This window comes from Anser anser (assembly GCF_964211835.1).
Source record: "Anser anser genome assembly, chromosome: 21".
Classification (NCBI taxonomy): Eukaryota; Metazoa; Chordata; class Aves; order Anseriformes; family Anatidae; genus Anser; species Anser anser.
Window position 1 is genome coordinate 2,414,881 of NC_139742.1, and position 21,907 is coordinate 2,436,787.

General features: G+C 51.5%; 3 protein-coding genes across 5 annotated transcripts; 2 read left to right on the forward strand and 1 right to left on the reverse strand.

Annotated features, from left to right (window-relative positions):
* The first annotated feature begins 19 nt into the window (after nucleotides 1-19).
* Nucleotides 20-14,031, forward strand: WDR31 (WD repeat domain 31). 3 transcript variants are annotated; one of them, XM_083807124.1, is made up of 10 exons: nucleotides 20-333; nucleotides 2,291-2,424; nucleotides 3,221-3,350; nucleotides 3,828-3,902; nucleotides 6,965-7,109; nucleotides 7,199-7,299; nucleotides 7,864-7,931; nucleotides 8,383-8,524; nucleotides 8,990-9,152; nucleotides 10,634-14,031. In XM_083807124.1, exons 2-10 carry the CDS (start codon nucleotides 2,378-2,380, stop codon nucleotides 10,786-10,788), a joined length of 1,026 nt encoding a protein of 341 aa, XP_083663250.1. In that variant the 5' UTR covers nucleotides 20-333; nucleotides 2,291-2,377; the 3' UTR covers nucleotides 10,789-14,031. The 3 variants fall into 3 exon arrangements, with proteins under 3 accessions (XP_083663250.1, XP_083663249.1, XP_083663251.1); XM_083807123.1 differs by having other exon boundaries at nucleotides 41-464; XM_083807125.1 differs by lacking the exons at nucleotides 20-333; nucleotides 2,291-2,424; nucleotides 3,221-3,350; nucleotides 3,828-3,902 and adding an exon at nucleotides 6,644-6,835.
* Nucleotides 12,907-20,720, reverse strand: PRPF4 (pre-mRNA splicing tri-snRNP complex factor PRPF4). The gene is made up of 14 exons (XM_083807116.1): nucleotides 20,567-20,720; nucleotides 19,882-20,059; nucleotides 19,494-19,680; nucleotides 19,180-19,267; nucleotides 18,600-18,679; nucleotides 18,274-18,367; nucleotides 17,234-17,328; nucleotides 16,853-16,911; nucleotides 16,169-16,292; nucleotides 14,914-15,003; nucleotides 13,863-13,985; nucleotides 13,604-13,711; nucleotides 13,400-13,518; nucleotides 12,907-13,222 (listed from the first exon to the last, which is right to left on the reverse strand). Exons 1-14 carry the CDS (start codon nucleotides 20,636-20,638, stop codon nucleotides 13,029-13,031), a joined length of 1,611 nt encoding a protein of 536 aa, XP_083663242.1. The 5' UTR covers nucleotides 20,639-20,720; the 3' UTR covers nucleotides 12,907-13,028.
* CDC26 (cell division cycle 26) lies at nucleotides 20,697-21,288 on the forward strand. The gene is made up of 2 exons (XM_083807138.1): nucleotides 20,697-20,866; nucleotides 20,990-21,288. Exons 1-2 carry the CDS (start codon nucleotides 20,786-20,788, stop codon nucleotides 21,182-21,184), a joined length of 276 nt encoding a protein of 91 aa, XP_083663264.1. The 5' UTR covers nucleotides 20,697-20,785; the 3' UTR covers nucleotides 21,185-21,288.
* The last annotated feature ends 619 nt before the right edge of the window (nucleotides 21,289-21,907 follow it).

The window sequence follows — 21,907 nt, forward strand, 5'->3', positions numbered from 1 at the left end:
GGCCCCTCCTGGCAGGCGGGGCCGCCGCTCGCCCGGCCCCGGCCGTCGCCAAGGAGCCGCCGGAGCGGGGGGCTCGGCCCCGGTGGGCGAGCCTCGGCCCCGGCACCTCCTCGGGGAAGCGGCCCCCGGCTCGGTGCGGGCTCTGCCCCGAGGTGTCCGCGCCCCGTCGCCGGCTTTGGCAGCGGGGTGAACGCGTGAGGCGGCCGTGGGGGCGCGGAGCCTGCCGCCGGCTGGCCTCGCCGCACGGGGAGCCGAGGGTTTGTGCCAAACCGGCCGGGATTTCACCCGAATCGGCCGCTCCTACGGCTGCCCGGTGTTGGCAGTCACCTCTCGGTAAGGCTCTTCTCAGGGGCCGCCTAACGCCCCGCGGGGATGGGGCGAGCGGCCCTGCCGTGCCTGCTGCTGGGGGTGTCGCAGCGCCCTTGGGCCGTGGGGATGTCACCGCGGTGTCGGAGCAGCCTCAGGTAAGGGGTATTTAGGGGAGGAAAAAAAAAGTAGAAAATGTTTTTGATTTCTTTTAAGCAGTGCATGTAGAGGGAAGGGAGGACGGGAGATTCGCCGGTGCAATATGTGGTCCTTTGAGGCGTAGCGTTGTACGAACCCCCTGCTGCAGGGCCCCTGAACGCAGCGCAGCGCTGCGCTACAAAGATTTGCGACTGACCAAGTTCATGATAAGCTCCTAGGAAAGCCTGCCAAGTAATAAAACCTGACACGCGCGTCCTGCCAAAGAACTACCGTTCGTTCGTTCAGGAGTCCGAAAAACCTGCTCGTTCCTGCAGCGGGCAGGACGCGGTGAGGCACCACGCAGCTCCCGCTGCCCTCGGAGCCCCCCGGGGTCTCCGGCAGCTTCTCTGCTCCGACCCCTGAAGTCCGGGTCGGGAGGGCCGTGCGCCTGGAAAGCTGACCGCAGGTGTGGGGAAAGATTCCCCGGCCCGGTGCGAGTGCAACGATGGGAGTCGGTGGGGTTGTTACAGCAGGCTAACGAACCAAATCTGACTTCTCAGACTTCCGGAATCGTTGCGCGTTATTATTGCTGCTGTTAGGCACCGAGCTGGGGTGCCTCACGTGAGGCAAACCTAGTAAAAAAAAAAAAAAGGCAGCTCATGAATCAAAGCATTTGCAGTTGTTCTCTTGTGGAAATATGCTGCATTTGCATGCAAATCATGGTAAAAGGCACTTCTGATGCTGTGTCTTTCCTGCTGGGTTACACAGCTGATTCTATTGTCTTGCAATATCAGCGTAACTTTAAAAAAATCAGGATTTAAGTCTTAGCTTTTTCCTGAAATTTTATTTTGCAGGAGAAACAAATTCCCATGTTTTCCTATTATCACAGAAAAATCATGTTTGTTCTTAATGTACTGTAACGCTCCAGAAACTCAATCTGATCAGAAGAAGAAAATTATCAAATTAACGCTGCCCCTGAGCTGTGAGATTTATTGTTCTGTGACATTTATTGTTCTTTGCATCTTTTGATGCGAACCCATGGATAGAACAGGCGGAGATTAACTGGGTATTACTAATTGCTAATCACAAAGGCTGTCAGGATAAAATTAGAAAGGGAATGTATTGTAGAAAACCAGCCCCTCTTGCTTAGTGCTTCCAGTATTTGGTTCTCAAGATTTTGTGGGAGAGACTTGGAGCGTGTGTTTTCTTCACTAGCTCAAGTAGGTAGGGTGTTTTTTTTCTCGTATTTTATTCGCAAAATACTACTTGTCCAGAAGATGGGAGTGTTAGCGTACACCTAGTGCAGTCTAAATCCCATTAATACGTCTTGATCTAAGAAGAATCCAATTACTGTACATGGCAATTCACTGTCATTGAAACAGGTTCGCTGGTGACTGCCCTTCATCTGTGACCGTAGCCGGTGTCTTTAATCAGTGGGGGTTGTGTCACACCCAAGCCAGCCAATTTCCCAGAACATGACCCTTGAGGATAAGTTGTGGAGACTGGGATCTCCCAGGAATATGGAAGTCCCTGTACTGGAGTAAGAGGAGGAGTAAGGCGCAAAAAGAAGTATAGGCAGCAGCTCCGTCTCTGTTGTGGCCTCACCATGCTTGGGTATTCTTAAAGCTCAGCTGAAAGGCCCCAGTAACCACATCTCTGCAGCTGGCCCTGCTCTAAGCAAAAGGTTGGACTGGGGAGCTCCAGATATCCCTTACGCTGAGATTTTTTTCTCTTATTCTAAGCAAAGTTAAGATGTAGATACCATGTTACCTGCACTTTATCCTGTGTATGCAAGAAGCAAAAATCTCTCTGTATTCCTGGTAATGCTGTGTCTCCTCACCCTCAGGTCACGTCCCAGCAGCAAGCACCTGAGATGATGTAGTGACGCTCAGTGCTGCTGGCCGTAGTTGAAGCCGTGCTCTTCAGCAGTGGGATGGGGAAACTGCAGAGTAAAATCAGCTTCCACAGCACCAAATACAGGTAAAGCAATGTCAGATGATCATGTCTTAATAAACCATGTATATGAATGGAGAATATAGCAAGCGTGTGGTTCATCAGCTTCATTATTGAATTTATGAATTAGAATTTATTTTTGACCCTTGCTTCTAAATTCTGCCTAGCTTATTTGGGGGACTAAAATCCAAAATACAGCTCACAGGAGTGGCTGAACGTGTAAATGTGACCCGTGGTTATGCTCTGTGATTGCTAAGGCAGAGCTCTCTCTGAAGGCTAAAAGGTCTAGGAGTGGCTGTTTAGCCCAAATATCCAAACTGCTTCATCATCTCTTCAGACTGCCGTCAGTTTTCATCGGTAAGATGCAATAATTATCTGGCAGCAAAAGTGACGATCTTTGCCTGGAGGATCAGCCGAGAGCGCAGGGTGGCGGGGGACTAGAAGCACCTGGCAAGGCTGGTTTGGAAGAGCCGAAGTGCTGGGCCTGCCAGGACAGCAGCAAAGCCTGAAAGGCATTCATGGAAGTGGAGACTGGAAAAATTGAAATGCGGTGTTCTTCTGTTCTTTGCGCTGGTGTGGAGTGAGCAAACACACAAATATTTAGCAACTTGAGATATAGAATAGACACGCTCCATCTCACCTAGTCCAGGAGACACATTTGTCTGTTGACAGCTTCCCTTCAGCTTTTTGAAGTCAGATGTTGTCATTCTGCAGTCCAGTCAGTGGCACAATCTCCTAAAGCTCAGTCCAAGTGGGTAACATCACCCTGACTTTGCCTTAAAATGCACTGCAGCTCCTGCCACTGTCCCTCTGCCTGTTGCAGGGCTGATGGCTCCGTGGAAAAGACAGGACCTGGCAGAGGTGTTCAGCAGCACAACCCTGTGCACGCCGATGCAGTCAGTTCTGTGGCTGCTCTCAAAGCAGACATCTGTGTGTCAGGAGGAAAGGATAAGGTATGGTACTGGCCCACCACAGGGCACAAAACGCAGTCACGGGCAGGAAAATATATTGGCAGAGACGTTAGAAAAATAAGGGGATGTGGTTTAAATGTGAGTTTTACATGTTTCTGTGATTGCTACCAACTTTGTCAGCGATCTGTCTGAATTGAGAAAGAAAAGATGAGCTTAGAATGAGGGCACACACTGAAGCACACTGGGTCAAATTTCATAACGTACTCCAGAGGTCAGGTCATGTCAAATACTTTCACCCAAGCTTAGAACCAATGAGCTAACCCTTCTCTGATGTTACCTGACAAAAGACAGGCTCCAAAGGGAGTTGTATTGGCTGTAGGAGCTCAAAACCAAAAGTATCTGTTCCCTCTTCAGTCTTGGTCTGTGCACAGGTCTGAGTATAAAATAAACCAAGATTGTGCATGAGCCTTCTTTGTCCTGCTTTGCTGATGATGATTTCCTTCCCCTGGTTCTCTGCAGAGCGTGGTTGTTTGTAACTGGAGATCTGGAGCTGTGCTGAGGCGGTTCGTTGGCCATGAGCATGAAGTCACCAAGGTGAGCATCAACTGAGTCTGGCTGGGGTCTTCTGCACCTGCCAGAAACTGGGAAAACAGGAATGATGGAGCACGGTTTGTCATCCACAGAGGGTTCACTTTGCTCTGTCAGAGTTACCTGGGTATCAGGATGTGTTAGGTGTTTTTCCCAAGCTCCCAGCTGATACTTTGCTGTCCAGAAAAAAAGCACTGGTTGCAGCCAGAGCAAACAGGGCACCAGGACACTTGGCTATTTGCTTATCTTCCCTTCAAGAGACTGCGTGGCAAAAACTCAGAATTAATTACTAGGTCAAGTGTTTGATTCAGAGATGCTCTTCTCTTTTCTTCAGGTTTCATCCCACTAAACTTGTTATTCTACAAAACAGCTGTGCCCAGAAACAACGGGGCTTTAATTTTCCATCCAGCATCCTGATTACAAAACCAAATATGCTACTCTGAGAGCAAACATGCAGGGGTGGATACGTGCTGTGCATGGCTTGGCTGGTGCGCCTCCCAGCTGGGAGTAGCCAGGTATTCCCTTGTGCTCTGGGATGCTGAAGGGATGAAGAGGGCTGGTGGTGCTGCCCTAGGAAGAACTCAGAATTCACATTTCATTCGTCCCACTGCTCAAAGTGACTGTGCACTGGGCTCATTTGGTTGTTTTTTTGTGTTTTGTGGTTTTTTTTAAGGAAGTTTTTCCCATAAAATTAATTGTTTCTGAAAACAGGATGGGGGAAAAGGCTTATTTTGCAGCATTACATTGATTCCAACGTCTTCTTTCAGAAGCTTTAGCACACGTGAGCTTCAAAGCTGGAATTCAAATTTAGCAGCGAGGTGCCTTTGTGCCAGGAATGTGCTTTTGCTTACTCCTGTGAGAATACATCCAAAATTGGAGCAATTTTTTGCTCCAACAACAATTTGTATATGTTGATAGCATGCCCCCCTCCTACAGTTGGTGTCTGTGCAGGTGCCCTTCCCGCAGAGCAGAGCTGACACGATCTGCTGGAGTCAGGCTTTCCTGGTAATTGCACCGTTCCATCAGGTGCCAGAACCCAAGTCAGAAAATCGGTCTTCTGCATTTCCTTTTCTCCCTGTGCTCACCAGGAGGCTCCTTCATTGCCCAGCTCAAGTGGCTGTGGAGGCTGGGAACCCCCTTTGCCACTCAAGGCGGAGGAGAATGGGTGTGAGGCTGTTAACCCAGCAGATCTCACCATCACTCACAGTTTGATTGTGGAAAGATGAAGAAGAAACCAAGAAAACGACAGACGCATTTATTACCACCCTGCCTACTCACAAAGGCACTGCACAGAAATGCCTGGCTCAGCCTCCAGTTTCTTTCCTTACTATAACAACCTGAAAAGGAAGCTAACCCGCCGCAGCCAGCGACTGCCACAGAGCCTGTCTGCAGCCTGGGCTTGTCCCCATGTCATCCCTGACCTCCCGCTGTGCAGGAGCTGGGGAGTTCAGCCAGCTTCTCCACTTGCTTTGGGGAAAGCAGGTTAATATGTGTGTTGCCTGTAGTTGTGGTCACAGGGAAGGTGATCAGAAACTGTCCAGGTTCGGTACAGAGCCAACAACCTGCGCTGTTCCCCTGGACTTGCCCTTGTGCTGGAGAAGGTAGCAGGAGGAGAGGAGGCATTTAGCAGTCGTGGAACAAGTGCCTCCAGACAGCATGCAGCTGAGCTCCATGATCTCTAACCAACCTCAGCACCAATCACTTCTTTTCAGGAGCATCTGTTGTCACTGTGCTATAGGGGTCAGGAAAACAGACTGTCCTCGAGGACAGGAGAGGTTTTCTCCTCCGTCAGCCGTGGCTTTTCCTTGGCAATGCTCCTGTTGCTCAGTGTAACATCACTCTGTTTGCCTCTGTGGCTCCGCTGCACCTTTGGGGCTTAAGAATCCATTCTTGGAGCTTCACTGCTTCTTTCCCCTCTGAAATTTTGGCTGATGTTTGGCTGGAAGCCTTCTTCAGCCACTTCCTGGGACAGTCCTGCACCCTTGTCTGCTTCTGGTGAGTCTATCTGGGAGATGAAGCCCACTCAGGTACACAGCTTGTGGAGTGCCAGGTGGGCAGAGTGACCCTGAGCACCTTGGGAGTTTTATCCCCTCACAAGTGGGAGAAGCTGGGGTCCATCATGAAAACAGTTCTCCTGCGACTCCTGGGAGCGAAATTTATACCTGTGAATCCAAGAGCCGGTGTGTATTCAGTCTTTCTCATCTAAGACAGCCCTTCAGTGCTACACAAGGGATCTGCACCGAGCTGGGATCTGGCATTCATCTGCCTGGGCCAAGAACAGGCAAGCATTTTTCCTTTTAAGTGTCACAGATGAGTACCAAGATGTTCTCCAGCCCACATCTCCAGTTCAGGGCATCCCTGAGGACAAGGGGGGATGCTGAGGGCTTTTCCTTCCACAGATCTTATTAAATCCTGATGCCTCTTGACTACTGTCTGTGCGGAAAGCGCGAGTAGTGATAGCTCTGTAGAGGTCTGATGGTGTTCATGAAGGTGCTAGTTCAGAGTGGGAAGGGAGGTGACGAATCAAGTTAGTGATCTAACCTCTTCTTGAAAAATTCCTTTTGAAGGGGAGGGGGATGCAAAACAGAGACCTTCTCTGAGCTTTCAGGGCAAGAGAGACGCAGCCTTTCAGTGTCATTATTGCCCCAGAACTAAAGATGAAAAATAGCCAAGTGCTATTGACGTTCTTCTTGTACCAGAAATCTAAAACAAGGTCCATCATGGGGTAAAGTCCTCATTCCTCTGCTGCATGTTGTTGGGAGCTGCAGCTGCTGCCTGCCCTCTCCGGTCTGGGGCTCACAGCAAGGCAAGGCAGAGCCCCAGGCCCCGCTGCACTGGGCTTTGCCTGTGGCCAGGATCTAGCAGAGCAGGAGCAAGCAGGAGTCACAGGTCCTCCGTGTGAGCACTGAGCAATGCAGCATTTGCAAAACAGCATGAAGGTGAGGCTCTTCTCTATCACATCTATGCATGTCTTAGACTTTGACGTGATGGCGCAGCATTGTGCTTTCCCTGCACACGGCTGGGCTGGGCAGAAGGCTAACCTACTTCTCCCATCTGGTCCGCGACAGGTCACCTGTGCCCTCGACTCAAATAGAATCTTCAGTGCGTCCCGGGACAAGACAGTAATGATGTGGGAGCTTCACAGGACTTCAGGGCCAAGCCAGCACTTCCCAGGACATGACCTGGTTGTTACTGGACTGGCTGTGAGCCCAGGTGAGGACCAGCACACTCCTATTCCCCAAACAATGATTTCTTCACAGTTTATCATCTTGACAATTTCCTATGTTTACGTGTGGTTGCAGATGCCACTCAGCTGTGCACAGGCTCGCGAGACAACACCGTTTGCAAGTGGGACGTAGAGACCGGAGGGTGTCTGGGCAGAGCTGCTGTCTCCAGGAACCTGGTAGGAGCCGCTGGTTGCTTGCGTCCTGTAATAGCAACTCGCTGCCTACTCGGGTACTTTACGAGTAAAGCCACGTAAAGTGAATTTGCCTTGAGCTTGGCACTACAATAAGCCCTCGAGGCACTGCACAGATTGCCTTTATGTTTGGGGAGATCAAAGCTTGGGGCTAGTTACCCTCTCCTCCAGGAAACAGCACCTCTCGTAGCACAAAGATACCAAGAGATGTGTGGCGATTTATTGATTCCCTCTTGCACCAGCTAGGGAGTGGCGTTGTATCTTCTGGTGCCTGTGGTACCCTTATTCCCATGGCGCCGTGCCCCGTTGAGCTGCTGGTGCCTCTCTGCCTGCTAATAAACCCCAGCCACCTCTCTGGGATCAGACAAGCATTGGTCCCAACAGCACTGGTGGGAAACAGAAAAACCTTCATCCGTCATTTCCTGCTCACTACCCAGCAGGAGGAGAGCGAGGACAGGGGAGCTTTGTGGTTGTGTACCTACAGGCAGATGTCAGCCTGGGCTGCACGCAGAGGTGGGCCGCATGCTGCTCATCCCTTCCCCTCCACAGGTAACGCATCTGTGCTGGGTTCCTGGGGAGCCCTACGTCATCCAGACATCAGAGGATAAAACTGTCAAGTAAGTCTTACAGGTGGCCACAGAGAAGGGAGTTACAACCTGGGGCACATGGCAATGGATTATAGAAAATGTCGGTACACAAGGGGTTGGTTGGTTGCTTTTCATAAAGTCCTGGTGTAGCCAGAAGCCACCTCCAGCTCACCTGGGTCTTGGAGGGTGGTCTCTTGCCAGGGAAGGACGGCATGGGGACACCCGTGGCTGTAAGCAGCACTGGGCAGCAACTATGTGTAAAAAGAAAAATGGTTCAGAGCTCCACGGAGCTGCTCTGGCTAAATATTGATTTAGGACTCAGGGCGTGGGACAGACAAATGCACGTATGCGGTGACAGCATTGGGAGGAAGGAGGGAGACTGCCCCGTGGCGGATGAGATCGAAGGCAAAGTGAGGGCACCGAGGGAAGCCCTTCGTGGCAGTAATGCCCCGTCCTCCTTCCCCACTCTCGTTGCTTCCAGGATGTGGGACAGCCGGGAGCTGCGGGTGGCACACACGTTTCCAGGCAAGCAGCACATCCAGACGTGCTGCGACGTGAGCCAGGACGGGCGGTACGTCCTCAGCAGCAGCAGCGGCTTCGCTGGGGAGGGCTGCGAAGCAACCGTGAGTTGGCTGGGCAGCAAGTCCTGCTTTTTTCTGATTTTTCTCTAATCTCCACCGCACACAGCAGAGGGCAGCAGATCAGTGCTCCAAGGGTCTGTCTGCAGCAGAGCACAGATCCCACTGCTTTGGCCTTACTCTGCTGTCACCAGCAAGGCCTGAGCTTAGTTCCTTCCTGCCCGTCTCTTTGGTGAGTCTTCTGCAATAAGAGGTCTTTTTCCTCATTAAAGCACTGGGATTTTGTTTCAGTTTGCAGGGACGTGTTTGAATAGGCAAATGGTGAAAATCCTTTGGGGTCTGAAGTGCTCTAGGACTGTGAGCATAAGCAGGGGATAGAGGCAGTAGGTGTTGCACTCTGAGGATTGGCAAGGAGCTCTTTAGCCTCCTCCCTTTCTTCATAAAGCAGCTCCATGTTGGCAAGTGACAGTAACGGAGCCTGAGCTCTAAGCACTGCCTGTTGCCTTGCAGCTGTGGGACCTGCGGCAGACGAGGAGCCGAGTACGTGAGTACAAAGGGCATTTCCAGACCACAACCTCATGTGTCTTCCTTCCACGGGGCCCTGCTCTCGCCCCCAGCATTGCCACATCCTCGTACGACAGCAAAGTGAAGGTCTGGGACCAAGCCACTGCAGGTGAGGGAGGGTGCTGCCCACTGACTGTGTGCTAGCTACCCTGGGAAAACAAAACTGCTTCCTTGGTTTCTGTCTCCCTGGGGTGATGAGAACACACCTGTGTGTGCCTGTAACCTCTGGATTTTAATCAAATGCAGCCACGGGGCAGGGCGGAGATAAGCAGCAGAGCAACTGGTGTTGCGCCAGGGGCTTCTGTCTGCCCTCCGGCACAGGAGGGCGTTTGGGTGCATGAGGTTGGAGGTGGTGGGTGTCCTCCTCTAACCAAAAGGAAGCAATGACAAGCTGGTTTTGAAAGGTGTCCAAGTTCAGCAATGAAATGCAAATGATAAAAATGAAAAAGGGCAGTGGAACTCCAGGGCTTTCCTCAGATACAGGTGGAAAGTTGCAAAGCACAGACTGCGCTGCATTGCTGGGGGCTGGTCAGCAGCTGCCCTCGCTGTGATCACCCTCTGAGTGGGAACTGCAGGCATTTCGGGGTTAGCCTGCTTGCTGGAGGATTTGGTGAGGGCTAAGTCCTCACGTAAGCTGGACACAAAGGCTGGTTACCTGCCAAGCCCCGACACAGCAGCAGGTTTGTTATCTAATGCCTTGCGCAGAGGGCAGAGACAGTCCCTTTCGGGAAGCTGTTTGGGTTCACAGACGTGCTGTGTGCTGGGTCCAGCAAAAATCATTAGCATTAGGCACTGTGCTAAGCACCTCTTCACTCACACTTATTTAAAATAGAATAAAAGTAGAAACCTGATGTTGTCCCACAGTAAAACTCTCACCTTCTCTTTTCACTCACCTCGCCTTTTACCCTGGTGCCTGTGCACGCTGAGACAGCCGTGGGGTCAGCAGCAGCTCTGTGCTTCGATTCTTTTGACCTTCAGCTGTCAGCTGTAGTTCAGGTGCTGTCTGACAGGCGTACGTCGCTGCGAAGGGCCGTTGCCTGTATGTCCTTGTCACACGGCTCTGCAACCAGCTCAGCATGGGGCTGGTGCCTGCATAAATACCACGTCAGGATTTCTTAATAATGGACACAAACAGAAAGGCTGATGTGGCTCTGAATACTCTAAATCTTACTTTCTTTTCCCCTCTTTTAGAGGTTTATCAAAACTGCGTGAGGGGTTCATCAAAACCCTTGGAAAAAATTTTTCTTGATCATAAGCAATCTGGGAGAAAAAGGCACGTTGTAATGCCTCCACGTGAGCCCTGCAGCTCTGTCTGTCCGTCCGTATTGGTTTTCTCTCCGGGGAGGTGCCCGGCCTCAGCCTGGATCCCTGTTCTGGCCACTGCCCGGCAGAGCCTGCAGGGACCCCATGGGGGCTCACCCGGCACAACGGGGTGTGCACGCGTGGCTCACCTCCCTCGCTGCCGACCGAGGGGCGAGCAGACGGGCAGATGGCCACACGTGGACAGAGCCAGGAGGTGGGAGCTCGGGGTGGTTGTTCCCTATCTTGGAAAACCGCACGTCCTGAGTGACTTCTCTCTTGCCTCCCCAGCCTGCCTGGCCACTGCGTGCCTCGAGGGAGCGGGACCGCTGGCCTCGCTGGCCGTCTGCGACAGCTCCACGCTGCTCTGCGCCACTTTTAACTCAGGGATCCACTCACTGCGGATGAGAAACGGTGCCGACCTGGAGGAGCTGGCAGTATTTTGACCATAAGAACCTTTCCAGCAGACTGCCCCACAGGGAGCCAGTTCCCCGTCAGCTTCCCCTGACTGCAGGCACAAGACAACGCCGCACCTGCAGAGCTGGGGGGGGGGGGGGCATGGGGGGTGTTCTGCTTACAGCTTGTAGGTGGTGGGAAGCAATTAGAGCTGTCTAGAAGAAAAGCCAAATCGTAGATGCATTCAGGCCAAGTTCTCACTCCTGCAAGAGCGCTGGGTGCTTGATTTGCAAAACCTCCATGCAGACATGAAGTGGGCTAGCAGAAGAGGACCGAGGAGCTATGAGAAAGCGTGTACCGTCCCTGCAGTGTTTCTCAGGTCTCATCAGAGCACTGCTGCCCTACAGCAGGAAAGCTGTTTTTAATGGGAGGAAAAAGAACAACCACCTTGGCCTTTATCAGTCAGCATGAGAAATCAGGGATCTCCGTCTTCTTCCCTGGATGAGATTTAAAGCAGCATCGCTGTTCTGTTTCGCTGAGCCCGCTCATGGCAGCGCCTCCAGAGGCTGAATAATCTACGTATTTACATTGCTGTGATGCAGCAGGCTCTCAGGGCACATCTGGCTCCTGTTTGTGGAGCAGGTTGTTCACATGTGGCCAGTTTGGTTCCTGGCTAAGCCAACGGGCAGCACCGCAGGCTGCCAGGGCATCAAGCAGGGAATGCGTCATCCTTCTCATTGCTCCAGCTCGTTGTCCTGTGTAGTGGAGCCAAACACTGTGTGACAGAAATCTTGCACTGGCATTTATACCCCAAGGACAGTGTGTGTGTAAATGCAAATCGTTCATTGGTGTCCAAAATTTCATCCTAAGCCAGCCAGAAACATGCTGCTGCCTCAAGGGGGAGCAGGCTGGCTAAGTGCTGGGCAAAGGCTGTCCCATGAATGACAACCTGATGAGGTACGCCCTTGGGGAGCTTGTCCTTATGGACAGGGAGATCCCTGGCTCTGCAGCTGGGAGATCGTGCTTCTGGGCTCAGACAGTCCCTTTAGCAGACTCTTCAAGAGGTGCTTGAGCACACAGAGCCCTGTATCTAGGCTTATACAAGGAGAGATTTCAATTAAATATTTTTCTGTGCTATTTCCTGGCCTCCAGCCTGTTAACATGTTCGCTGGGAGCAAACGAGAGTACCCAGCACATGGCAGGTGCCACCACATTGCTGGAAGGAGAAGGCACACAGCTCTGCTAGAAAAATAACCCATGAGTAGTTTGCTGTTGGTGTTGAAACAGCACGGTCCCAAGTACACTGCAAATATTGAAAACAATGGGGTGTCTGCTTTCCCGAGGAACAGGGACAGCTCCAGGTGACAGAGGGGAGATGAATGTCCGCTCTTTTCCTCTGAAGCTCTTTACAGGGGTCAGGGTGCACATGCAAATTATCTTTTGATTTTTCCAGACCACATTTGCAAAACTTCAGTTTAAGGAACAAACAACAACTAGGAAGTTTCCTCACAGTGTAAGTTAGATCAAGACAATCCTGCACTGAAGTAGCCTTCTTTGTATCATACCTCGTGAGACACAGCAAAAACTTCAGCAGGAGATAATGTCCATGGATTTGAAAGACCCAATTTGTGAGACAGCTCCAGGAGCTAGGACATCAGATAGCCTGGGATGGCGTATGGAAAAGAAAAATCCTCGGCCTTTAACATCTACTGCAAGTGCAGTAGCAAAGCACATACAGGCCTCTATGTTCAAACTATCTAGCAGAGGCAGAGGAACTTTTTTCCTCCAACAACTGACAGCTAACTCTTTTTATTTTTTGAATGCAAATTAACTTTGAAGCCACAGACTCCTATCAAAGCATCCTGGAAAACAGAAGGTAAGAACGGTATCGAGGCTGTACAGCACACCATCCATGAAGTGCTGTGTGGCTACCTACAGGTGTGGAAAACAGACTGGAGAAAACTTGTGAGCCTAGCTTGGAAGCAGGTTCATCTCCAGATGGAGATGGAAGCAGATGGTTCATCTCCAAATTACGTCAGAGAAACAGTATCTGCAGCATAAAACAAGAGTCCTGAAAAGTAGAACATCATCCAAGCTTTGACTCCAACCAAGCCCTGAAAAACAGATGCTTCAAAACCACCTCAACCAGGAAACAAAGACACAGCCAGTGACTACAGCCATTGTAATGCATGTTACAATAGCCTTTTTTTTAATTTAATATAAAAAAAAAAAACAAGTCTTAGTTCAAAGCCATTAACATCTCTGTCCCAGCTGACCATCAGCACCTGAGCTACTCTGCTGTCCACAACTTGAAGGTTCTGTCGTAGGAGCACGTCGCTATCAGCTGACCATCAAGGGAGATATCCAGTCCCATCACCTTTCCCTCATGACCCGCCAGCGTCTTCAAAGGGGACCAGCCAGGGTGAGTCCAGATCTTCGCCGTGTTATCGTAAGCGCCGGTCAGCAGGAAGTTGCCATGATTGGCTGCAGTTAAGGATGAGAAAAAGGGAGAAGTGAGATTTGCAAAGAAAACCGTGACAGATCATCTACCACTAACCAGTACAGACCCTCCTGATCTGAGGATGTGGTTCGGAACTGCCCCATCCCCTGCCGCCTCAGCTCAGGGAAGGCAGGGATGAGGAACAGACAAGAGGTACTTACGTTCAAATTTCACCCCAGTCACCAGGTTCTGATGGGCAGGAATGGTGTAGATGCACTTCCTCTGGCGGAGGTCCCATACCTTGCAAGTATTGTCACCACTGCCAGTTGCGACATGGTAGCTGCCAAGGGCCCAAGTAGGAAAGTGTTGAAAGCTAAGCTTTGTACTCAGAGCTCCCACGTAAACCACGCAAACTCCTTTCTTACCCATTTGGGGAGAAATTAAGTCCATAGATCTCCTTCAGGTGACCTTCCAGAAACATGATACAGCGTCCCGTGCGCAAGTCCCACACGCGACCAAAAGCATCCAGTCCACTGAAAAAGAGAGAACCCGACCAACATCACCCGTCAGATTCAGCAACTGCCAGAACACACTCAGCCTCACCAGCAGCGGGGCACTTGGCATCAGTCAGCACCAAAACCTCGACAGTGCTTCGCATACGGTCTTGATGCAAAGCAAACTCACCCAGTCCCAGCAAGAGACCCATCCGTGTGAAAGGCGATGTCATAGACCCCTTTGCTGTGTCCCTCCTGATGGAGAATCTCTTCCTGAGCTTCCAAGTCCCACAAGCGCCACGAGTGATCATAGCTACAAAAACAAAGCATTTCTCCAAATAAATATTTTTCCATACTCCCGATCTGCGCACATAATCCTGTTTGAACTGGGCACACGCATAACAGCTGTCGGCACGTTCACACTGGCTGGTTCAAAACCGTTTCTTGCGCATAGGAAAATATGCCAGGAATGAGACTGTCCACACCAAAACCTCAGAAATCCCCAGCACAACCCTGGGGGAGCAGGGGGCTTCCCTAGGTCCACGTAAACGTGGCATTCTTCAACCCCAAAGGGATCACACAATGGGCAATGCTGATCTGTTGGGTTAGGAGATGCAGTGTACAAAAACCACACGCCCTGCTCAGATGCTGTTGCTTTCTGAGTTGACAGCGTGGAGTCCAGGTGGCCTCAGAAAGCCACACAAAAGGGAAGAGGAAAAAACAGTTATTAGTAACTGCCACAGGATGATTAATACAAGAACAGGGACTGTTTGGTTAACTTTGTAAAGCCTTTAAAGCTGAATTTGAAGGAAAAGAGAATAGAGCGGAACAGTGTTGCTTACAAGGATCATCCCGACTGCCAGAACACAGGTATCTCACTGAAATCCCCCTAGCAGTAGTATCCATTTCTGCTTCTGGAATTAGCTTTTCAGATGACCTGTGCACCATTCAGCTCCAGGGCAGCACAGTCTCCCTCTCCCTCAGCAGTGTTCGTGTCTGCCCACCACATCTCCCATCCCACGCTCACGAGTCAGCAGCAGCCAGTGGGCTGCTTCTCTGGCAGCTGGAAGTCTCCAAGGAGAACAACAGGATATTTCACTAACTTTGTGGATGCTTTATTTCCAACTGGAGACCAACTGGGTCTCAAGTGAGAAAGGAGGTCTTTCAGGAATCTCACTGACAGCAAATAGTAATATCTTAAAGAAAAACAAAAAACAAACAAAAAAAACAAATCTCCATACCAGGTAGTACCCAGGAACCTCCCAGAGGGGTGCCACATCACACGTGCCACTCTCATGCTGTGACCTTCAATATCTGCCACTGGCTCATCACTGGAAAAGAGAAACAGAAGTCATCAGACGCTGGTCAGGGTGGCTGGCTCTAGCCAGGCCTTTGCAGCTACGATGTCAAGAAAGCTGGTACTTAAGCACTGCCCAGATAGGAAAGTCGAGTTTTGACTACAGTGACTCTAAATTCTGCCTTTTGTTCACCCAGCTAAAGCTCTAAGTCTAACCCCTTTATACACACTCATATCCTCAGTTATAAGTTCTCCTGGGATAACTGGTTTCAAAAATTATCAAGGTCCTTGTTATTAGCAATTTGAAAGTCTCAACAGCAGAAACGAAGCTCAGAGTGCACAGCAGGGAGCTTTACTGTGACTACACAGAACACATCCCGTACCACCTCATCCCAACCCTGCTATTCTGATGAAACCCAGGGCAGGCAGGAGAGAGCAAACATTTATTTTCCCAGAATTACAGCAGCAGCTCAGCAGCCTTTAGCGGAAGATCTGAACAGCATTAAGAGCGTCTTTCCAACAGACCAAATAGAGATGTGGTCACATGGGATTAAGAAACAGCTGTTGCTTGGCACAAGTATGCTTCTGCAATTAGAAACCGTGGCTCTCAGGTAAAGATAACGAAGTAAGGACCTCAGAGCTGCCTGCCTCTTCCTGAGGCACTGCAGGGCTCCACTTTTCAAACACAGCAGATGCTACGGCTCACACTTTTCTCAGGCTTGAGATAGATGCTCCACGTTTTCTAAAACTACACTGTGCAATGGCACAGAGCCAAAGGTTTTTCTTACAGGATGAATCTTTGTGCATGGTTACGTATTTGGCTAGTAACTCTCCGCATATGGGTGCTTTCCAATAACCCAGAAGTTCATTTAATATCAAAGAGGAGAAATTCCCTCCCAAATGAAAGGTTAGAATGAAAAACACTCCAGATCTTCCATCCATCACCCGAAGCAGTTTGCTAATGCCCAACAGCCATTCTGACTTGATTCTTTCCAGACAATTTCCCCTCACCTTGATTCCCCTATCAGGGTGATCTCTTTTTCTGCCACAGAAGATGGCATATACCAAGGCCAGGGATTGCACTGGTATAACTACAAGAAAAGGTTATATTTGCAGGAGGATGGTAAATGACCAATGTTTAATAACTCAACCCCCAAAGCACCAATGCTGCAACTGTGCATGTCCAGTGTCATTCTAACCTTTCAAGGCTCCAGAGTTTGACAGAACCATCAGCTGCACACGAGGCCAGGTTAACGTCCTTCTTGTCTAGGGAGACGGTGGCTTTGGGGTGGAAGACTATTGCTCCTACATTGGTGTTATGTCCTTAACAGAAAGGAAAATCAAAATTCAGAATCTGCCACAGGATCTTGTTAGGCAGGTACCAGAGCGTACTTTCACTGTGTCCTCCCATTTTGGGTGAAGCCACACAGCTAAACTGCAGTTCCAGCAGCGCCCACTTAAAGAGTATCAGACACCAAGATTTGCAACCCTCAAAATGCAGTGAAAATTCAACATACGAATGAAGAGATTGTATTTACTCAAACCTCTGTTCACTGTTCAAAGAACCTCACTCTTACTACATTGTCTGGCCAAGAATGCTAGTACTTGGCTCAAAATAATTCAAACCAGGTTTTTAAACAAGGTAAAACAAAAACATCATCCAGAAAGAGAAATAACAAACTGGTCTTTTCTCTAAGAGGAGGGTCAGGACTTCCTCTGGATTATCTGACACGTCCATGCTCTGCAAGCCTGAGTAAAGCTCTCGTTAGAATAAAATATGCCCAAGGAACACAACTTTTTGAGTTACAAAACAATACAGGTATGGGGATTTGGCCCAGAGAGGAACAGAACTAAGCAAAGAATTTCAATGAAAGTTGCTCTACCTCGCAAGGTGTGAACAAGGTTGCAGTCAGGCACAGACCAGAGCTTACAAAGTCCGCTCCTGTTGAACACAAGAAATAGAAGTCAGTGTAGACAGGAATATCAAACGAATTTTCTAACACAGAGCTGCAAGAACACAATGAGAGGTTCTGCACTGGGTAAAACACCAGCATGCTTTGGGACTAATGGGCTCAGATTCAAATTCTTGCAAAGCTCTGAAGTGGAGTGAAGATGCAGCTCTGAGTAGGAAGAAAATGCATTTCTGAACTCACACAATGTACAGGCCTACAGTAACATCCCTCTCCTGCGCTCCTGCTGTGCTGCTTCATCCCCTAAAGTACATGTGCTTTTTTTTTTTAAAAAAAAAAAAAAAAAACACTTACCAACAGGCAGTAGCCAAGAATTTGGAATTGGGGCTGAAGTGGCAGTAGGACAGTGGGCGATCATCTCCAATCTGACTGCAGAAGTTATTCAAGGACTGCAACCAAATGCAAAGAAAACAATAAGTAAGTAAACTACAAACGACCTAGGGAAAGCCCTGGCCAAAAACTGAGGGGAAGATGAGAGACATACAAAGGAACAGACAGGGCACTTTGGAAAGTCACTTCCAAAAGGAGGAGCTACCTCAGAGCCACTCCAGCTTCAAGCAGGAGGGCCACGGAGACAGTCTGACCGATGGAAGCGAGCACGGCTCGGTGGCACAGCTTAGTGCTCACCGTGTCACCCACTGCACTCGCCACTAATAATCCTGCAGGCCTGCTTTGCGACTACAGCTTTGACGGGGACCTCACTGCAGTTTGGGCCTCTTTCTACACCTCAGCCAAGGAACATAACCAGAAAAAGTAGGGCAGGCAGCGCGGTGCTCACAGGGGAGAGGCAAATCCTCTGGCAGCTAATGCATCTGGGGATAAACAGGATTAGAGCTGCAACACACTGCGTGCTTGAGCCATTCTGTTAAGTTAGGAATCGGACTTAACATGCTTGAAAAGGACGTCTCAGAATCATTCTAAAAGACATTTTCCGTTACCGTGTTGGTTATTATTTCCCATGTTTTTAGGGAATAATGACCATGGCACAGGAAGAATTAAACAAGCAGTCCCTTCCTAGCCAGCTGAACCTGTGACAAACCCAGGAAGCAATCTCTTTAGCTTCACAGGCAAGTGACAAGGCAACACAGGGGTGTCTGTTCATCCCTCTGCAACATGGGGGAACAACAAAAGTAGGTCTCTGAATCGCTGAACAGAGGTAGAACATGCATATCATCAGAAAAGAGAGTAAATGCAGAGATCTACAACAGAGACAGGCAAAGCACAGCAAACTACACGCATGTGGACAGCACCTCCAGGCAGCTGATCTTTCTCTGATCTCTTTAGAGATCAGCACAAAGTCTTAAAAATGGGAGCAGAGTAGATGCCAAACCTACTCGCAGGGATTTGTGCAGCTCCTGTCTCTGCGATGTCCTGGTTGCTTCTGGAATCTCTTTGAGCAGTCGCGCTTCTTCTAGCCGCTTCACTGCCCTGGGAAGAGCAAAGATGGAGTAACAAGTCCCTAAGTTTTCCCTGCCCTGCTGCTGGAAACCCTCACTTCCCCCATACTGGGCTAACAAAGTCAGTCACTATTAAGATTTGTCTACCAGAGTCTGTTCCCCACTCTTTTGATCTCAAATTTCCTGCACTACCCACAGCGGGATTAGCAGTTAGATCTTACAAAAGGCTGTATCTCTCCTTCATTCACGTTGTTTTTCTTTACCTGGGAAGTGAGTAGTTAGCAAGCCACAGCCTTGCTGTTTTCAGACTGCGTGGTCCTTCATGGTACCAGGTTTGCTGATACTGTAAGACAAGGAACAAAGCCAAAGAAAAAGCTACCATGATACTGCTCTTCCAGTCAGTTGATGTGACTTCCGCTTACATCAACCTCCCAAAACAGTAAGGGAAAAATGGACTCAGGAAGGAGAAAGGAGAAGCAGAAAGACAAGTCAAAGCCAGAAACAGATGCAGTATAGCAGAAAGTTTTTTCTCCCCGAGTAGGAAGACAAACAATAACAGACTTGCTATACTATGTAACAGTCCAAACATCTAATCTCCTGATTCATATGCTGTACACAACATAGAGTTTGGTCTGGAGTGCAAGCCAGAGTTCACGTTCCCTATTCAGATAATACATTGCCAGTTTTGCTAGAATGGGCGACACAGAAGAAGGAGCAAGAAGGGATGACGTGAGAATCCACAGACCGACCAAACCCAAAAGCTTTGGACATATTGGAGACCATCAGAACAAGGTATCCAAAAGGTTATCATACACATCTCCCTCAGCACTGAGAACACGTTACCTCTTCTTTGGATTTTTTTGACCTGTCGTCATCTTTTCTAGTCTTTTTTAACGCATCTGTGCCAACCACCGAAAGGATATTTCTTAATCTGAAAAGAAAGATATTAGGTCACATTCACTCGGCGAATTCTCATCTAATCTCACAAACACTCACTGAGTGCCATTCTTTCCTCACAACTCTTGCCAGGTAGGAATGTAACATCACTGACTGGCAGCGCTCATCGCATGCCGACTATAAGGAAAACATCAGGAATTAGATAAACTGGGTATAGCCGAGTGCTCCCTGTTTGCAACAGACAAGGGTGGGCACAGCACCTCTCCCTCCTTTCGGCAGGACCTTCTCCGAAGAGCGTGATGGGCTCCCCGAGTGCTCGCAGGCAGGCTTTCACTTCAGAGTCGTCGGTGGACACGTTGATTTGCCGGGCTCTCTTCCTGCGCTCAAACTCAGCCAACACTTCTGCCTGCCGCTCGCTCATATGATCTTCCAGATCAAAAACCTCACCTGAACCAAAAACAAAACCATCAGATTGAAAACAGCAGCCGGACAAGGGATCTCTCTCCAAGAGGCAGACCCAAACAAAAAGACAGTCAAGGCTGAGGTCTCACCTTCACAACCCTGAATTATGCTCAAACTTGATCAGAGAGACTTCTGGCTATGTCAAGTTCAAGAGCAAGGGGAAAAAAAGTGTGTAAGCATTCTCACCGCTACTTATGTTAATGTTGCCAGCCTCGATCGCAGCTTTCATCCCTTCTTTCCCCAGCAGACCCGATTCTCCTTTCGCCAGACGCTCCCTCTCCTTCTCCTCCAAGCTGCCATAGAAGATGGGCGCTTTCTTGGCGGGCGGCGCATCGCTCTCTTCGGACGGTTTGCTCTTTGTGGCCTGCAAGGGAAAGGCAGAGTTTTAGGGCCCCTTCGGCACATTTTGGCTGATCAGCAGGCAGGGAGCAGCACGGGAGCTCTGCCGGAGGCCGTGAGCGCTCCGAGGAGCCCCTGGCACCGCTCGAGGGGCTGGGTGCGGGCAGTCAGGCCGAGGCCGTGCCTCAGGCGCCGGGATCAGAAGCGGAACACCACGAGGCACAGCTCGCTCGGGCCGCATCGCGCCCCCTTTTTTCTCCCCAGGACCTCCCCGGACCAAGCCTTTGAGGCTCCGTTTTTTGTGTTTTTAACTTCGGACGCGAAGCTCTCCCTTCCCCTGCCCCAGCCGAGACGGGGGAGCCGCCGCTGCCCAGCGCCCTCCCGGGGCAGCAGCGGGCGGCGGCGCGGCCCCGGCCCCAGCCCCGCGGTTACGGGGCCAGGGATGCGGCCGGGACACGGCGCAGACACGCGGGGAGCCGCGGGGAGCCCCGGAGGGCCCCGGCCCGATCCCGATCCCGGCCCCGGCCCCCACCTCGGGCGGTGCAGGTGGCCGTGCCGGGGGCCGCGCTCCGCCTCTCGCCGCCGGTGCCCGCGCGGAGGCCATGGCGGCGGCGGCGCCTCACGGCGGCTTCCGGGCGGGGCGGGCCGGGCGCTGGAGGCGGTGGCGGAGGCCGGGGCGGGGCGGGGCGGGCGGCGCGGGGCAGGCCGGGAGGAGCGGCGGCGGCGGGGCGGTGGCGGCGGCGGGGCGGCCATGCTGCGGCGGAAGCCGACGCGGCTGGAGCTGAAGCTGGACGACATCGAGGAGTTCGAGGGCGTCCGGAAGGACCTGGAGGTGCGAGCGGGGCCGCGCCGGGGGCGGCCGCCACGGGATGGGCCCGGGTCCCTGATCCCGGCCCCCGGGTCCCTGATCCCGGCCCCCGGCCCGCCCTGACGCGCCTCCCCCCCCCCCCCGCAGGGCCGCAAGAAGCAGCGGGAGGAGGCGGAGGCGGCGGCCGGCGAGGAGGCGGCGGCGGCGGCGGCGGCGGCCACGGCGCTGGCGCTGGGCACGGAGCACAAGAGCCGCGAGCAGCTCATCAACGACCGCATCGGCTACAAGCCCCAGCCCAAGGCCGGCGGCCGCGCCGCGCACTTCGGCACCTTCGAGTTCTAGCGGCCGGCGCCGAGCCGGGGGGGGGCTGCCCGGGGCCCTCCTCAGCGCGCCCGTGAGCGCCCCTCGGCTGCTTTGTGTTAAATAAATGTCTTTGTTTTTTTTTATTAGTAGGCCAACAAGTCACGCACGCCGCTGTGGAGGCCGGGCAGGCTGGGCCGGAGGCACCGGGAATGCGGCCCCGGGGTGGCGCGGCCCTTCCCGCACCGGGCCGGTGGGACCCGGACCTCGGTGCCCGACCCCTTCAGCCCCGCTGGGGGCGCGGGGCAGCCTCTGGCGTCTGACGGTCTCTGAATAAAGGCCCTGGGTGTCGCGAATCTGGGTCCCCCAGGCAAAGGGTCTCGTAGACGCTGCCCTGTTTTTTCCTGCGAAGGCCGGGGAGGCAGCCCCCGGTCTGTGAAACGCCGCTCGGCCCAAATGGCCCCGTGCCACGGCTGGGCCCTTGGGAGGGCAGCATCCTGCATCTGCTGCTGGGATGATGTTGGCACTAACTTCACACTTCCCATGTTGTAGGTGTGCCAAATTTCAGGCCAGGCTGGGGAAACGTACAGAGCCTCAAACTTTTCACACTGTTCCTCAGACTGGCAAGTCACAATCCGGACTAGCAGTCCTAACACCACGTAGAATTACCAGGGATTACTCTGCCATTCAAACATCCTTTGGTTGCAGTGGGGAAGAAAAACCAACCCAGAACCTCATTTCTCATGAGTGGATGAAAACAGTCAA

Excerpts from the sequence above, each read along its gene's own strand:
- PRPF4 (XM_083807116.1), bottom strand. The coding sequence starts at position 20,638 with ATGGCCTCCGCGCGGGCACCGGCGGCGAGAGGCGGAGCGCGGCCCCCG. Across the intron at positions 16,912-17,233 it reads TTCTTGGCTACTGCCTGTTG|GAGCGGACTTTGTAAGCTCT; the intron begins GTAAGTGTTTTT and ends TGTGTTCAACAG. Across the intron at positions 13,712-13,862 it reads GGGTCTCTTGCTGGGACTGG|TGGACTGGATGCTTTTGGTC; the intron begins GTGAGTTTGCTT and ends TCTCTTTTTCAG.
- WDR31 (XM_083807124.1), top strand. The coding sequence starts at position 2,378 with ATGGGGAAACTGCAGAGTAAAATCAGCTTCCACAGCACCAAATACAG. Across the intron at positions 7,932-8,382 it reads TCAGAGGATAAAACTGTCAA|GATGTGGGACAGCCGGGAGC; the intron begins GTAAGTCTTACA and ends CGTTGCTTCCAG. Across the intron at positions 9,153-10,633 it reads CTGGGACCAAGCCACTGCAG|CCTGCCTGGCCACTGCGTGC; the intron begins GTGAGGGAGGGT and ends TTGCCTCCCCAG.
- CDC26 (XM_083807138.1), top strand. The coding sequence starts at position 20,786 with ATGCTGCGGCGGAAGCCGACGCGGCTGGAGCTGAAGCTGGACGACATC. Across the intron at positions 20,867-20,989 it reads GCGTCCGGAAGGACCTGGAG|GGCCGCAAGAAGCAGCGGGA; the intron begins GTGCGAGCGGGG and ends CCCCCCCCGCAG.